This window comes from Thalia democratica, chromosome 1 (assembly GCF_965202585.1).
Source record: "Thalia democratica chromosome 1, ktThaDemo2.hap1.1, whole genome shotgun sequence".
Classification (NCBI taxonomy): Eukaryota; Metazoa; Chordata; class Thaliacea; order Salpida; family Salpidae; genus Thalia; species Thalia democratica.
This window is the reverse complement of record NC_139165.1, coordinates 20,649,700-20,667,249: the sequence shown is the minus strand read 5'-3', so window position 1 is coordinate 20,667,249 and position 17,550 is coordinate 20,649,700. Positions and strand designations below refer to the sequence as shown.

At 24.2% G+C, this 17,550-nt stretch overlaps 1 protein-coding gene across 1 annotated transcript; it reads right to left on the bottom strand.

Moving 5' to 3' along the window:
• Positions 1-16,364: 16,364 nt before the first annotated feature.
• LOC145834402 (kelch-like protein 38) lies at positions 16,365-17,276 on the bottom strand. The gene has a single exon (XM_082941829.1). It carries the CDS (start codon positions 17,274-17,276, stop codon positions 16,365-16,367), a length of 912 nt encoding a protein of 303 aa, XP_082797955.1.
• Between the last annotated feature and the right edge of the window lie 274 nt (positions 17,277-17,550).

Below are 17,550 nucleotides of genomic sequence, written 5' to 3'. Positions count from 1 at the left end.
GTGATAAATTGTATGCATCAATAACAAACAATCTGTTACCCGTATTAACAGCAGAATGATCATATTTAGGCTCCATCATATCAGCGAATCTACTCCATTTATTATCATGATGATCATATGTTTCTACAGATCTTAAAACTTTATCATTCTGACCTCCAGTAGAAACGATTTTTCCTTCAAAAACTGTGCAGGCTGAATCAGTTCTTTCCATGTTTAAATTTGCTATTTCAATCCACTTATTAGTTTCTTTTTCATACTTTAAACAGTGTTTTAAGTAATGAGGTCCAGTATAATCGTCAATTAAATGAACACTTCCGCCAATTACATAAACACTTTTCATAAATGAACAGACACTATAATTTACTTTTTTGTCTGCTATAGACATTAAACTTTTCCATTGTTTTGTGTTATTACAATACATTTCAAAAGATGATGTCCCAACTCTGTTCTCATCATACCCACCAAGTACATAAATATCAGAACCATTTACAGCTGATCTACACCAACACCTTTTGTATAACATTGGAGTCAGTTTTGTAGACTTTTGAAAATCAGGTCCAATTAATTGAGTAACTTCATTTTTGACACTATATTCATCTTCACCTCCACAAATTACAATATCAAATTCATCTTGACTGCAATAACGATTTTCATACAAAACTGAAGGTTTTATTTTGTGAATTAAAGAACTCATTACTAGTATAATGACTTTTAAAATTAGATATAAAATCCTGTTTTTAATATTAAGTTTGTATCTGATAAACGATATTCAACTAGCTTTAAGAATAAGTTAAAAAAAAACTATACAAAAAATCTGAAATATAAAAAATCAGATATTTTTACTCTATAAGATAAAGAATTTTTTTTGCATAAGCAATTTAAGTGTGTTATATAAAGTGTCTTTAATTCATAGTAAAGCATTCAAAATAACTTTCCAGATCTTTTTTAGTTTTTTCCTTATTGAAATAAAAACCTACAAAGTTAAAAAAAATCAATAAAGAATATTATACTAAGTAGGATATAAGAAGTATTAAATATTTAAGAGAAAGAGCTTTGAAATCGTTTTTTGTAATATGTACTACAAAACTTAATGTAACTTAAACCCATATCACAATTTAGCTTTTACTGATAAGATAATTGAAAGTGAAGTATATTTAATTGAGGGAATTTCCCTCTACATTCCCGTTGAAGTATGTTATAATTGTCTTAATCGAAATATCTCATAAAAAAACTGTTTAAATTATCAAAAAAATATTTATGTTGTTGAACATTTTTTGTTATAGCTTCAGTTGTTTTTTTTTAAATTTAATTTGCGAGTTATCGTAGTTTATGAACAGATTAAAATGTATTTTTATGTTCAGTTTAAACAATTAACTTAAAAACTTTAGTTACCTTTTTTTTTTAATCATGCTTAATTCAAAACTAGATTGATCGTTTTCAGAAACTTTTAATATTTTCAAAAAATTTTAATACCATAAAGTATCTATTTTACAAGCATGTAAAAGGTTTTATATGTTTTAGTTTCAGTACAGCTCTACTTGTTTATAAAAATTGTCCGGTCAAAAATCTTTTAAATGAGTTTATATATTTAAAGGCTAAAAATATGACACAGTAGCGGAAAAATACCAACTACATGGTTTTTATAAGTTTAAAATAAAAGTTTAGTTTTTTTTATATAAGTGATTTTAATTTTTTTTTTGAATTTGAACACAACGATGTTTTTTTATAATTTTTTTCTTTTTAAAAACGAAGTTTTTAACAGATCTAAATAATAAAGAATTTTTTTATAAGTAAAAATTAAGGTTAACTAGAATCAAACACGTGTAAATTATTATATGAAATACAGATTTTTTTATTATATTTTGCAATACTTTGGGCCAGTTCTTTTCAAAACGGGCAAAGGTGCTTTGCTTTCGAAGATCTTTTTTTCGCATTTATTACAGCTATCGTCCTGTTATTAGTCTTTTCTCATATAAAGTTTAATACACATTACAGTATATGTTCATTCACTCTTGTTTTTAATGCCTAAATATTTGTCGAATATATCTATTTCCGCAATAGCAGCTAAATTTAAAAATAATACATTTTTTATCAAAATGGGATATTGGGTCTTTAAGTACCAATCTGAGAACTGGTTTAGAAACAAATATTGTTCTAGGCTTAACTTGGTTATAAGTCGACTGTGTTAGTTATTAATATTTTACTAACAAAAATGAAGAGTTATAAAAATGAATTCAGGAAATCCTGGTTGAGGATGATACGAGTTACAGTAAAAATTAAATAAATTTTGTTTAATAGTCTTAATATTTCTTATTTATATATATGATATAAGTTTTATGCTGGAACTTGTATTTGTATTAACTTATTTATTCTTAAAAAGTTGTTTTAAATCAATGTTGAATAAATGTTTGTATATTTTTACTAAAAGACTTTCTATAAAGTTTTTAGTTTGTATATGTTTATTACATGTTAAGTACATGTTTAAGGTAAATATATTTTTATAAACATTATATGTGGTTTTAAAAACTTTTAAACAAGAAAAATAAGTTTCGTCATGAAATTAATTTATTAAGGTGAATAAATTTAATTTAGTAAGGTGAGGATAATTATTTCAAGTATAGATACTTTTTGATTAATATATAATATATATGAAAGTATATATATATATATATATATATAGATATATATATTAGGAAAAGTGCTGCACAATGTAGGGTATTGAGGCATTTGTATATAAATATAAAGTTACAACATACAATGTTTTATTCAATGTTCCAAAAATTTCATGAACATATATCTAGCAATCCGTGCTTTGTATTGTTAATATTAAAAAAAAAGATCTAAGTGAAAACGTTTAGGTTTGAAAAATGGTATGAAAATTTGATAAAAACAGTAAAGATTTTTCAACTTTATAGTATTCAAAAAAAAAATTAATTAACTCTGACATTGCTCTATAAACACAAAAAAATAAAGAAAACAAAACGTAGAATCAAGGTTCAATAATCTGGTCAAAGGACTTAGGATATAGAATTTTTTTTCATAGAGCTACATACTAATTATTTACTTTAACTATTTTGAGCATTCATAAGATAATATAAATAGTTTAAAATTTATTATAGACTACAGTTTTCAAACTTTTTTTCACAACAGATAAAATTATCTTTTTAAATGCTTCTAAAAAAAGTTACAGAACATTTTTAGTATTTACTGTTACTTAATTTGTGTCTCGTTTATTCATACTACTATAATATAAAATGTCTGAATAGGATTCTTCCTGTCCGAATAAAATCTATGAATGTAAACTAAATTATCCCATTGATGACACCATAAATTTTTTATAGAATTTTTGATACTATATTAGGTTACATTAAAGCTGATTACTAACCACGGGCGTAGCATGGAAAAGGACACTAGTACATGCGTGCCTAAAAAAGAAGTAAAAAATTAGTAAGCAAAGTATATAATGTAAAACTTTATCCTGTAAGCAATTATTTTCCCTGCTAATTTTTTTAGATATGTATATATAGTACTCGGAAAAATAATGAAATGTTTTAGTACCAAATACACATAGCTGGTGCTGAAAAATCATTTTGTACTGTCTTTGATAAAAACTCAAGAAGTAATTTTTTTAATCATTTACTAACAGCTTATATTTAAAATTAAAAAAGTGCTCATTGCTGTTTGTGCACCATGGTTGTATAAAAGTTACAATTGTTTTTTCTATGAGAAAAAATATTAACTTTTTGTAAACACACCGTCAAGCTTAACCGTACAATGTTAGTTAATTAAGAACAAAGAAAATTCTATAACAAAATTTAAATTTAACTATTGTCAAAATAAAAAAATGCTATTAGAAAAAAAAAACTTAATATACAAGTTAACAAAAATAAATTAAAAACAAAAACAATAACAAAAATTAAATATAGCAAAACAAGTAATAAATATTGTAATTAGAATGTTAATCTCAATATAAAAAGAAATATTGTAAACTCATGAATTTTTATAAAAGTAATTTCTTAGTAACCTAAAAAATGAGCAAATCAAAATTGTTAATGTATTGACAAGTAGGGTTGAAAAGTTCATAAATTTTTAAGCAAGTTAGTTAAAAGTTTTTTTCACTATTTTTTATAAAAATTTTCCATAAAACTCTAGTTTTATTAATTAGTTTGTTCTTATTTTGTGTAGTTATAAACTAAAAAACAGATATTGTTCATTTACCTTAAATAAATAAAACTTTAGTAAGTTTAAATTAGGTGTGGGCAGCGTTTTTAATCAACTGGCCGGATCCGGAAAAATTTAGTTTTCGGCGGGCCGGAGCGTTAATGATTTACTGGATCCAGTATCTGTATCCAGCCGAGAATGCCTTTTTAGATTCGGATCCGGCCGGATTCTAGTTTAAATCGAGATCTGGATCCGGTTAGATTTTTACTAATGAAAAAGTTTAGGATCTAGACCGAAATCAAACTATTTGGAGACTGTTAACAACTTTTCTGATCCTTATAACACACAAAAAATGCTTTAAATTTACTTGTTATTATTTGAAAACTTTATATACATTGTGAACAAAGTTATTATTTTTTATTCGAAGTATCTTAATATCTTTGTTTTAAATTTAATTTAAATATGTATGGTGTTTTTTGGTCTTTTTATATGTTTTGCTGTATCTTTTTGTACTATAATATGTAACTGAATAAAATATAACTTGAAATAAATCTATTTTCATGTTTTTAGTTTTCCCAATTAATAAGTTATAAGTAATATGTAAACATATAGTAATTTTGCTTATTATGATATTCTAAAGAACGAGAAGATTTTAATTTTAAAAATATCAAAAATGTTTTCTGCATTAAAAATAACGTCGTTTTTAATGCTACCTAAAACAAAGCAAGTTAATTAATAACTGTAAATAATTTAACTGTATAAATATAGCTCAAAACAATTAATCTGCATTTTGTTTTTTTATTTAAACATATACTGATGCAAATAAATCTGAATTTGTAAACAAATTACTCAATACTGCTAAAGTAAACAGTGAGACAAACAACCAAAATAATTAACTAAATTACTTTTTCTTATGATGTAAATTGATAGTTTTATCGTCAAACAGTTAAATGTTATATACAAAGTGAAACAATGTACAAGTACTATACAAGAACTAAAAATAAAAAGTTGCAAATATAAATTTAAGCCAATATGGTTAAACACAAATTGTATTTATTACTATCATCCGTTAATCTATTACAATCTATAGTATTTATTTTTATATTTCATGTACACAGATACATATACCTACCTACTTAAACTTGTTTATTTCATTTGAGCATATATTTTTTACAGAGCTCCGTTGATGTACGTTAACCTGTTAAGACACAGAATCATGTGTTAGTGTAATAAAGAATCAATACTGTTTAATTTTACATTTTTAAATAAAAATATTGATTTAATTACTATAACATACCATATTCTATATATCAATTTTGTTGTTAAAAAACAAAAACTAGAGTTAAATTTAATTTTAAGTTTCTAAAAATGTATACGTTACGTTATACTTAAAGTTAGACTTTACTGCAGCATTGTTTGAATTCGTATGCTTTTCAAAGTATGAGATCTATTGTAATATTTTTTATATATTTTTCGAAAACAAATATTATTTATCAAAAAGCTCTTACAACAAATCAATATTTGTGCTTACTTATTTCTAAATACCAAATGTAGTTAATAATCAATTTTAACAAATTTAAAAACATTGAACTAGTAACTTTTAGCAACTTGTGCAGCAAAATATAAATTTTCTTACAAAAGTATAATATTTTTTTGAAAACTTGCATTGAAAATAACTTTTTTTTCAGAAATTACTTGAAATTTTTAAATGGCAACGAAATAATGTTTACACAACTTACAAGGTTTATAGACTTAACATTTTAATTTTTAGAATAATTTGTGGTAAGAAATGAAAGAAAAACATATATTTTAGCCTTCTAAATTAAAAGTTTTGTTTTGCCTATTAAAGAACATCCAGAGTAGTTTATAAAAGTATTTTCTTTATAATATATTAACTGCACTAAATATTTACAAATATTTTACAACATAAAAATAACAAAGTCAAAATGTAGTATTATTTCATAAAATATACAATTAATCAACTTAATAATTTAAAACCTCAAAATATTTAAAAATATTGCAGTTTTTTGTTATAATATTCTTACAGTTTTAAAAAAAGTTTAAAAATAGCATTGATTTTGTCAAACACTTTTTAAACTTCTAAATATTTTTTTAACTATTATTAAAGGGCAGCACGACAGCAAAATGCTTACTGCGAACTCCGAACCGCGATTTTCTGTGAAGGAAATATTTGCAGTCCGAGAGTCTACATATGTCTACATATTTTATATTTATTATAAAAAGCAGGTTTTCCAAACTGCAGCAAGAAAGCAAAATGCTCACCGCGAATTTAAGGAAATATTTGCAGCCCGCGAGCTAAAACACACTCAATTAGATTAAGTAATAAAAAGTTATGATCACGACTTACAATTAGGTACAACATTTTGTAAACAATACTCGTGATTACTTTACTGCTGCTTATTGATGCATGTTTTACTGCTTTTTAGATTAAACTAGACAGCCTGTTGGTGAGTTTTCTGTAAAAAAAATAATTTGTTAACTCAAAAAACTGCTGATCTATTTCATAAATAGAAAGAGGCATAAATAATTTGTTTTAAACACACATTTTAAATTTACGAAACTTATCAGCTTAAATACTTTAATAAAGAGAAAATAAAATTATTTTCTGAAATTAAAAAAATTTACAAAAAATTGTTTAGTGAGGTTATGAACGTCACGATGGACTATCAACTAAAAATTGAATAAAAAATTAAGTTTTTTTTTTAAACAAGTTGTCAGAAGATCAGAGGAAATACTAATTTTTCTTTTTTAAATCTGTGAAAACCTTTTAGCACTTTTGCAGCATTTTGCAATATCAAATGGCTAAAAATATTTTTTATGTCGTTGAAATAAATTGTTCATGAACGAAAAAATCGTTTTTAAATGTGATTAATTTTTAGATAATTTGATTCATACATTGTTTTTATTAAATAATCTTTGAAAAAACTTATTAAGGATCTTTGAGTTTGAACTCTAGGTTTCGCATTTTTAGTTAACGATAAATTTACTGCTATCGTTGTATTTACTCTGTAAGTATGTCTCTAAACTATGTTAATGGCTTTCATTTTTAAGAAAGTATGTTTTTTTATATACAAATAGTTGATTTCAATAAAGAACGTTTTTAGTTTATATATACTTAGTTAAAAGTAACAAATAATTGGTAAGACATTTTAACCTAATAAACAATTTAGCTTAAACTTTTCAGAATTGCAAAAGGATAAATTTATATACAAGACGTTTTAGCTTCTATTTTTTTGTTAAAATTTCCTGGGCTTAACAAAAAGATCTTTTAAGTTTCAGTCTTTCAGTCTAATACAACTTTTTTAGTGGTCTGTCGGGTAAGGTGGTTGACGAGTCTTTTTACAAGTTGCAATTTATTTCTTAGTCATATATTAAGATTTAAATACCGTTATTTCACAATTCGTGTATAATAAAAATTGTCATTTTAGTAAATTAATAACAATCAAACATTATACAGCATCTTTAATAATTGAGCTACGTAGAATAAGTTTTTAAATGGTTTCGATGAAGTTAGAAAATAAAAATGATTTAAACCAAGACGAGTCTGCATGTTAAGAAAAAGTTTAAAAAACTAATTTTTAATGTTGAGAAAAGCCTAAAAGCAAGCAATGATCCATCCATTATTATCTCCTCAACAATTTCCTTTCTAACAAGTACACGGAAAATATATTCATATTTTAATTCTTAAGCAAAAACTTACTTTATTTTTACACACTTACAAACCAAATATTTGCAGTTAACAGTTTATAATTAAAAAAATAATAATACGCTTTTTATGTTTTTTAGAGAAAATTTTACAGTTAAGTTAGCTTTTCTGTTAAGTTAAGTTTTTCTGTTAGCTAAAGTTATGTGTTTTGTACTACTACTATTTTTAATTTAACTTAAAAATTATGGATAACTTGATCTTAACAATATAAGTAAGTAAATGATAAAGATAGTTAAATAGAAACTGATACTGTTTACATGTATGCCCACATGCATAATAAATAGATTTTTAAATTAATTATAGATGTAAAATATGAAGTTTATGGCATGAGATGTATATACTTTGTTGTAAAACGCTGTGTTTTAATTAATAAAATTTTGAGTACTTTGATGTATTGAGTTTTATAATTTTAGTTACGGTTTAACTAAACTTTTTTAATGGTTTATTGTAATAAGGATGGTTAAAGAGTATAATATATATCTAAAATTGCATTGTAAACAATTAGAATAAATCTTGTATAAACATATTCTGTTCAAAAATATTAATAAAAGTTTGTTTAGAAAATGTATTTTGCAACTGAGGTTTACATACAAAATTATACACCAAGAAGTTCCACATAATGACGATATTTCGAATATTGTTAGAGTTTCGGATACTTTATGATAACTGCAGAATTCAAACTTCCATTTAGTACAGCGATAGTCTTTACTTTTTTGTCATTTAAGTTATATACAAACAAATTTAATTCCGTATCATAAACAAAAAATTTGTCATTTACAACGAACGCATCAATATCTAAACGATAATTAATAGGTAAGTTAAAGGTAAACATTGTAAACTTTCTAGAAACATTATCATACATTCAAGGCATGCTAATTCGAAAACATCTATTACAAACAGTTTGTTACCCATACTAAATGAAGAGTGGTTAGTTTTAGGTGTGTTCATATCTGACAAAAACGTCCACTTGTCTTCATAATGATCATATGACTCTACTGATTTCAAGTCTTTTACCAAAGTACAACCTCCCGTAACAACAATTTTGCCTTCAAAAACTGTACAAGCAGAATCACATCTTTCTTTTTGTAATTCTAATATTTTAATCCAACTATTTAGCTTTTTATTAAAATTATAGCATTGTTTTTTATGTTTTAAAACTGTACAAGCTGAATCGCCTCTTTCGAACTAGTGAGTTCAATGAAAACATATTTCATAAACATAAAGTCTCAAGAATATTTCTTTTAGGTAAGATATATTCAAAAAAGTGTTTACGTAGTCCAACTGGTATTTTTGTGTAAGAAATAATTTGAATTAGCCGAAAAGGTTAGCCTAAGCAAATTACTCCACCAAAATCCAGCATTAATATTTATTATTAGCATAACCAATATATTTTGAACTAGAATAAAGTTACAGCGTAACAACAATTTTCTCTTCAAAAACTGTACAAGCTGAATTACATCTTTATTTTTGTAGTTCAGATATTATATTCCAACTATTATGCTTATTATTAAAATTCTAGCAGTCTTTTTTATGTTCGGAATCATCACTAAGACCCCAAAAACTTAAACACTTCGCATAAACGAACAAACACTGTAATGTCCTCCTCGATTATCTGCCAAAGGTATCCCACTTATCCAACATTTCGTTTTTGCAGAATAAATGTCAATAGTAGATATCCGAACATAATTATCATTATATCCACCAGATGCATAAATATAAGAACCAATAACAGCTGTTTTGCTTGTAAACCTTTTATCTAACATTGGAGTCAATTTTTCAGACTTTTGAAAATCAAGACCTATTAATTTAGTAACTTTATTTGTAGTACTATCTTTATTATTGCCACCAACAATAACAATATTGAATTCATCTTGGTTACAATGACGATTTTCATACAAAACTTAAGTTCCATATGTATAAGACAAAGAACTCATTTTTGGTATAAGGAAGCCTGTGTAGTAATAAATAGTAAAAATGCTTTCAATTTTCTGACACCAAAATGATTCATCAATAGTTTTAAAAGTAGTGTTAAAATTATTTCTTTTCAAAAAATAAAAATGAAATACAATAAAATTTAAAAATCATTTAAAACTAGTTACTGAAAAAATATATTGTTTATAATAAGTAATTAAATCATATTACTGAGTAAAAATAATCTTCTAATACTATCATTTTAAAACTGTTTTATTTTGAAAGAGATAATACAAAAGTTAAAAAAAATGGTTATTTAAAACATTTAGACTAGTTTTACATAAAATACAATATTATAATTTAATGACTCTTGAAAAGCGAATTATTACAAACATTATAATTTAATTAATCTATATGCACAACTCATTTAATTATTAACTAATAAGGTTCTTAAGTCAAGATCAGTAAATTCGAAAATGTTTAGGAATTATAAAATTTAGCTTATTCACTTACTGACTATAATTGATGTACATAACTTGTATTAAAAAATTTAGCAAATTTGTAGGCCAGAAGTATAAATACTTAATCAGTAACAAAAAAAAAAAAAAATTCAAAATAACATATGTTTTATGTTGATAAAAAAATAACCTACTTATAGAAAAAAAATAATTATTTATAAAACTTTCCATAACTTAATTATAACAACCTTAAATATGTTTAATATAGATAAAACGACCTAACTAGCAACATTGTTTTGCAAGAGAATCAATTGAATTTTTGTAATCATAAAAAAAATATACTTATAACCTTGCATTTATCGTTTTAGGGTACTTGCTTTATTAAAAACTCTACTGATCTATTAATAATTAATAAACAATTTGTTTGTATCATACAAAAGTGTAATTTTAGTATAAATAAAAATGTATATATAATAGAGTGCAGACTCGGTTTAATTTTGTTATTTTTTAGAATAGTTTGATCAATTTTTTTTATGAAAACTTATACAATGATAACTTGGCTCGTAATCAAAATAAAATATAGAAGAGCTTTAAATAAAAGTTACATGTTTACTTTATATACGTTTTTGATTAGCTATACTATTTGGTACTATTCAAAATTTTATATCATTAATTTTTTAAGTTTAGTTTAAAAAAAGTATGAGTATTTAACCTTTTTTTATATAGCTTTAAAAAATAGTTTAAATTTTCATATATTTATAAAAAGTAAGCCTAAGGTGAGGAAATGTTTTACAAAGAGCAAGTAAATGAACATCAATTTATCTGAGTATATTTGTTTATAAAACTTCAAGCAGATTGAATTTGTAATAAAACTTGAAAATAGTTTTATAATAATAAAACTTAAGTAAATTTCGAATTTTTAGACAATATAACTTTTAGTTTAGACTTCTGTCTTGCTAAATTTATATAAAAGCTTGTAAAATATAAATCACCTAAATGAATTTAAAAATTTATTTTTTGTGATCCTTTACTCGAACTTTATTTTTTGAATATAACTTTTTTTTAACTAAATAGAAACGCTACAACAAACAAAATCAGACAAATACAAATTATTTAAAGTCATACAAAATTAAATATAATAAGAGATATCAAAATAAATGATACGCATTTTTAATTACATTAACACTAATTTTTATCAATTAGTCGATAGTCGCCATTGGATTGACACCTGTGTTTAAGATAGATCTAAAACATTTATTAGAAGTGTTTAGTAAAATCAAAATTATATTAATGAAATTCGGTTTTGGTTATGTTATATGTTTTATCAATAAGAGCATATTTAGTTAGCTGCATCTAAAATAAAATTAAATCAACTTAAGGTTTTATAAAAGTCTGTTGTAGTAGCAACCATTTGAATTTGATAATTAATTAAAGTATTTTGTTTAAAACTAAGTATGCTACTTAGGTTTTGTAGAAATTATTCTTTTTAAAACAGATCAATTTTATTACAACATTTTACTAAATTAAAATAAATTTTTCCTTAAATTGCTTTGAAGGGTTTTATTAAAAATTTGTCGAGTTGTTTTATCAGAAATGAGTTTTTTATCACATAGAAGAAAATCTCCGGTTTTTTATAAACATCGTTATTTCAATCACGATGAACTAAATATTGTTATTTTCGGAGGTTATAGTAAAAAAAGTGTTACAAACGAAGTCGCTAAGCTAAATGATTATTTAATGTATTTTAAACGATATTTAGACCTCTGTTAAATTAATCCAATGTTTATTATAAAGTATTTGAGCAAAACATCAGTTATTAATTTTGATATTTATTTTCTCGGTGGATATGATGTAAATAGAGTTAGGAGATCTTCTTTTGAAATGTATTGTAAAAATACAAAAAACTGGAAGAAACTGGAACCGTTTTATAAAAGCTTTAAATATTTTAGTTCGTTTATGAAAGTTCTTTATATAAATGGCGGTTTTTCTTTAAAATATTATTTCAAATACAATAATCTATAATGTAGAAATGATTGTTACAAACATAAAGTAAAAATAAACAAGTGGTTAAAAGTAGCAAGCTTACAAACAGAGAGAAGTATTTCAGCCTGTAAAGTTTTTGAAGGTGAAATTGCTGTTACTCGAGGCTAAAATGATATTGATACTTTGAAATCAGTAGAATCATATGATTATAATCAAAACAAATGAACTTGTTTATCTGATATGGTTGAATCAAAATACAAACATTTTGCAGTTATGTATTACATATTGTTATAAATTTCATATTATATTGTATTTATATATGAGTTTATAAATTTTATTCACCTCTAGTTGTTATTAAAGTTGTTTAATCAAAATTTTTTTATTAAAAGTTTTACATGACTGCTAAACTTTAAAGCTATAATATAACATAAAAGAGCTTAAAATACAAACTTGATGCTTTGTAAACAATTTGTTTGTTTGATTGCTTAATTATTTGTTTATGAAATCTTGCAAGATTATTAAAATAAAACTCTATTACTTTTATTTAGTAGAATATTTACAATAGTCAAAGATTGTATATGTTTTTTACATTTACCTAGCAACTGTCTAACATTTTTTGAATTTAATTTAAGTTCTAACTATGTAAGAATTTTATAATAATAGTTTATAAAATAAGAAAAAGGTTTTAAAATGTTACAATATTACACACTTCATCAACATTTATTTAGTCTTATTAATTAGAACCTAATTTTTGGTTGCAAGCCCAATGTGACGTACGTCACCTAACTTGATTATTTTGTGTAAGTTATAGTGTTCTTAATAAATAATCTATTTTGTTATTGATAAAATATTTAAGATGATAAATGTCGTAAGTTATGTTTATCTAGAATTTACAAACCACTAGCATGTTACTTACAGATTCTCAAAGAAAAATATTCTTGCCTTTGATCTTCTGACAACTTGATTTAATAGAAAAAAAATGTCAACATTTATTTGCAAGCCCAATGTGACGTACATCACCTCACTTGATTATTTTATCTAATATGTTAGGTGTAGGCAACGTACGGCCCGCAGATAGAAATGACCGGCAAGCGAAGTGACAGGCCCGCAAAGGGTCAACTTTGCAAAATGTTCAAGAAATTTGTATCATAGTTTTATAAAACGTTACTGTAAGAGTTTGACTTTAAAAAGATGTTTAAAAATGGCTTATCAATTTAATTTGTATTAATAAATACACGGTTTTGTCCTAATATTTTAAGTTTTTCTAGCTTTGTTGGAATACCTTTTTGTCAAATTAATCCAAGAAAAGTGTTTATTAAAGCATGATATTTTACATACTTACATTATCAATTACCATGTCAATTCTTTATTATTACATTGTAATGAACTGCTGCGATCTCTTTGCATTATTCATTGTTAAACACTGAGTATTAAGAGAAGAGCTTCCTTAGTTAGTTGCAGCACGAGACAAAAATGACCGTATATGGAAGCAAACTCCCAAACATCCAATGAGAAACAAGGCTTATTACTGATGCAAGATTTCATCAAAACTTAACAGAACAGTTTTATGTGAGCAGTTAGTATGTTATGTATGCAGCTGGATATAAGTACTATTGAAAACATTTTTAGTTGAACTTTTTAATTCATAGTTGTACGTATTGTTTAGATATAAAGTTAAAGTTAAATTGTACGTTAACTGCTTTAAATTATTTAAGTTAAATTCTAAAGTTTAATAGGTATTGATTCTTTAACAGTTTTATTGCTTACTAAAAGTTTTTTTTTAATTTTTAATTGTATTGTTTTAAGTGTTTTGAAATAGACATTAATATTACCAGTTTTTTAAGTGTTTTAAAACTTACTCACTAAAACTTTGTTTATTATTAAGTTGCACTTTTATAAGTGATTTATAAAGTTTTGAAATTAACTTGTATTTTTAATGGTTTGTTTGTATTTCTTTATAGTTATTTTGTATAATAGATATATCACCCGAACTGTTTTGTCTGATTATAAAAAGTAGTCTAAAATAGAATCTAGTATTATTAATATATTAATTAAATAAGGTAGGATCTAATTATGATGAGTAATACCAATAAATTAAATCTACCACAATCAACACCTTATAAACGTATATAAACATCTGACATACCTCATTCTACATTTTGTTGTCAGACTTAAATAGTGTTTGATAACATGAAATATTCAAAAAATAAATCAAGCGTATACGTAAATTAGATTCCTACCAAGTCCAAAACTTTAAGTTTTCGTAAGAACATAATAACTTTGTAAAACTATTTATATTTTGCATTAATTAATTTGTGAAGGTCTAGTTCAATGTTTTAACTTTTTAAAATTGATTTTTAAAAATATGTGGTATTTAAAAATAAAGTAGCTCAAATATTGATATTTTATAAGTGCTTTTTGATAATCAATCTTTAAACAACAACAATTTAGATGTATCAAGTCGTATGTCTCCTGCATTTTTGGTTTATTATTGGTAATATAAACTTTCTCTATTTATTTGTTAAACCTTAAGTTAAATTCTTACATTAAAAAAATAGTTTTGACTTTCTTTTACACTAAAGTCAAAGAATTACCACTTTATTAACTGTAAAATAAAATTATAATTTTATGCAACCAACTGTTTTATTTATCAAAATTAAAAAGTAAAAAAAAAACTATGTTGTTAGTATACAAAATACATCAAAAGTCTAAATAGGTTTTTTTTTTATAATTCAAAATAAGTATACTATCATCAGTTCAAACTACACATAGCTTATGGACACATAGCTTATTATTGACAAATTAATATAAAGTATAAGTATAAGTAAATACAAATTTGTTTAATAAAGTAGTTATGAAACTGAAACATGTTTTATTATTTTTAAAACATTAATTGCTACTACGGTTGTATAAAATTATTAACAATTATATACGAACTATGAAATTACTTAAACATCGACAATTATTTTTGTTCCAATATTTGATTGAGGCTTCTGTAATCTCAAGTCAGTATTAGTGAAAAATATTTGTATTTAAGATAGCTTAAGGTATATTTTACAATTAAGCAACTGCAAGGGTTTAAAATTCAGAAATATAATGGTAACTTTAGTTACATTGATCTGTTAAACTGTTTGTATAATTTTAAAGATTAAGTTAAAAAAAGCAATGTCTAAGTACTTGACAACACTAAAATTTAAACCACCGTCAAACTGTTTAAATTAATTCTTTTAAACTTCAATCAAAGTTATCAGTAAAAATAAATATTATTTTCTTTTTTATGCGAATATAAATATTACTAATATTTAAAAATATCAGTTTGTATTTAGTAATTAGATTAGACAACGTACTGAAACTTTACATTAAAATCCCCTGTTTGCGAAGTAATTTTAACTTGAAGACATTTTGCACAAAGATTAATAAGAACATTAAAGTTGTTTTAGTTTGATTAAGGCATTGATTTATATTTGAGTTATATACTACCAAAAAGAAGCGATTAAACTCATCTTTTTTACAATAAAAGTTCACATAAAAAACTTGAGAATTTAAAAGAAGAAAAAGAAGTATATTAATACGAGTTAACTTAACTTTCGTTCAAACTTTTATTGAAATAGATTGCAATTTTAATTTGTTGTAATTACGTCATACTTATTTAAAATTTAAATAAAACGTATATTTTAAAATTGTTACCATGCGATCAAGAATTAGAAAATTTGTGGAATGAAAGTTCCTAGTCAAAATAATTACCCGAAGTTAAACACATAGAGAAATTGTCATAAACATTAAGCATACGTTATAGTTTACATTGCGACTAAACAGTATTTTTGTTTAGTATTCAAGACTCGTTACTTTATTGTTTACCTTTAATCAGCAGTAGATTTTCCTTAATTTAATAGGTTATTTCTTATCTACCAATTGATAGTGTTTTGCTTGTTTAATTAGAAAATGTAACCATATGAACTGTAATCATAACTAAAACACTTTTAATACGAACAAAATATATTCGTAAAACAAAAAAGTTTGCAAGTTCAAAGAGAAAACGAATTTTAAAAACTTTTATAATAAAAAATTGAACAAAAAAAAGATTAATTTGTTTATTAATGTTTCTTAAAGATACTTTATATATTTCATATCTTGGAAATTTTTTCAAATGTGGATAAAGCCGGATAGTTGATATTGTAGTTTTTTAAAGCGTCTTCAATTAACCATTTGTTCTCATCGACATTGTACACATACAGCTTTATTTTGCAGTTAGAACATACGTCTAAAAATACGAACAAATTGTTACTGATACTAAATGTTTTAAAGCGTGACCACCTTTCTTGATATTTAAGTGTTTTGATATCCAACATTGTAAATTTTCTAGAAACATTGTCATACCATTCAGAATTTTTTAGATCTCTATCTATTACAAACATTTTATTACCCATACTTACTGCAGAATGAACAAATTTAGTTTTATTCATATCAGATAAAAAAGTCCATTTGTTAACATGATGATCGTATGATTCTACTGATTTCAGAAGTTCTTTATTACTACCTCCAATAGCAACAATTTTGCCATCAAAAACTATTGAACATGAAACATTTCGTTCTATGTTTAAATTTGCTACTTTGGTCCACTTTTTAATTTCTACTTTATACTTAAAACAACCTACAGTGTCACCTATTGTATTAAAACCGCCAATTACATAAACATCTTTCATAAACGAACATATACTAAATGATGCAGTATAATCAGAAAAAGGTTCTAGGTTTTTCCAACGTTTTGTCTCTGAAGAATACATTTCAAAAGAAGATATCCACTCATTATTTTCATCATATCCACCAAGAACATAAATATTAGTACCAATAACAGCTGTTCTGCATAACTTTCTCGGTGTTAACATTGGACGCAGTTTGTTTTGAGTTTTAAAACCAGGACCTTTTAGTTCAGTAACTTCATTTGTAACACCAGATCTATTTCTACCTCCACACACAACAATATCAAAATCATCTTGACTGCAATGACGATTTTCATACAAAACTGAAGATTTCATTGTCATATAAGGAAAGCTAATTTCTGTTAAAACAGCCGTTTTAGTTAGATTTAGAAGCTTGTGTTGTAATATATAATCTACATTATATATATTTTTTAGACTTGAAAAAAGTTAATAGGTATCACATTAAACACAAATAAAGTCTCTGTAACAATTTTAGTAAAGTCATGATTAGTTACTTTTTGTCAGATTAAAATAACTGTTTTATCAGGAAGACAAGACTTTTTTTATATGTGTATTTTATTTTAATTAAATGAAATGAGAAGTTTTCAAA

Excerpts from the sequence above, each read along its gene's own strand:
- LOC145834402 (XM_082941829.1), bottom strand. The coding sequence starts at position 17,276 with ATGAAATCTTCAGTTTTGTATGAAAATCGTCATTGCAGTCAAGATGAT.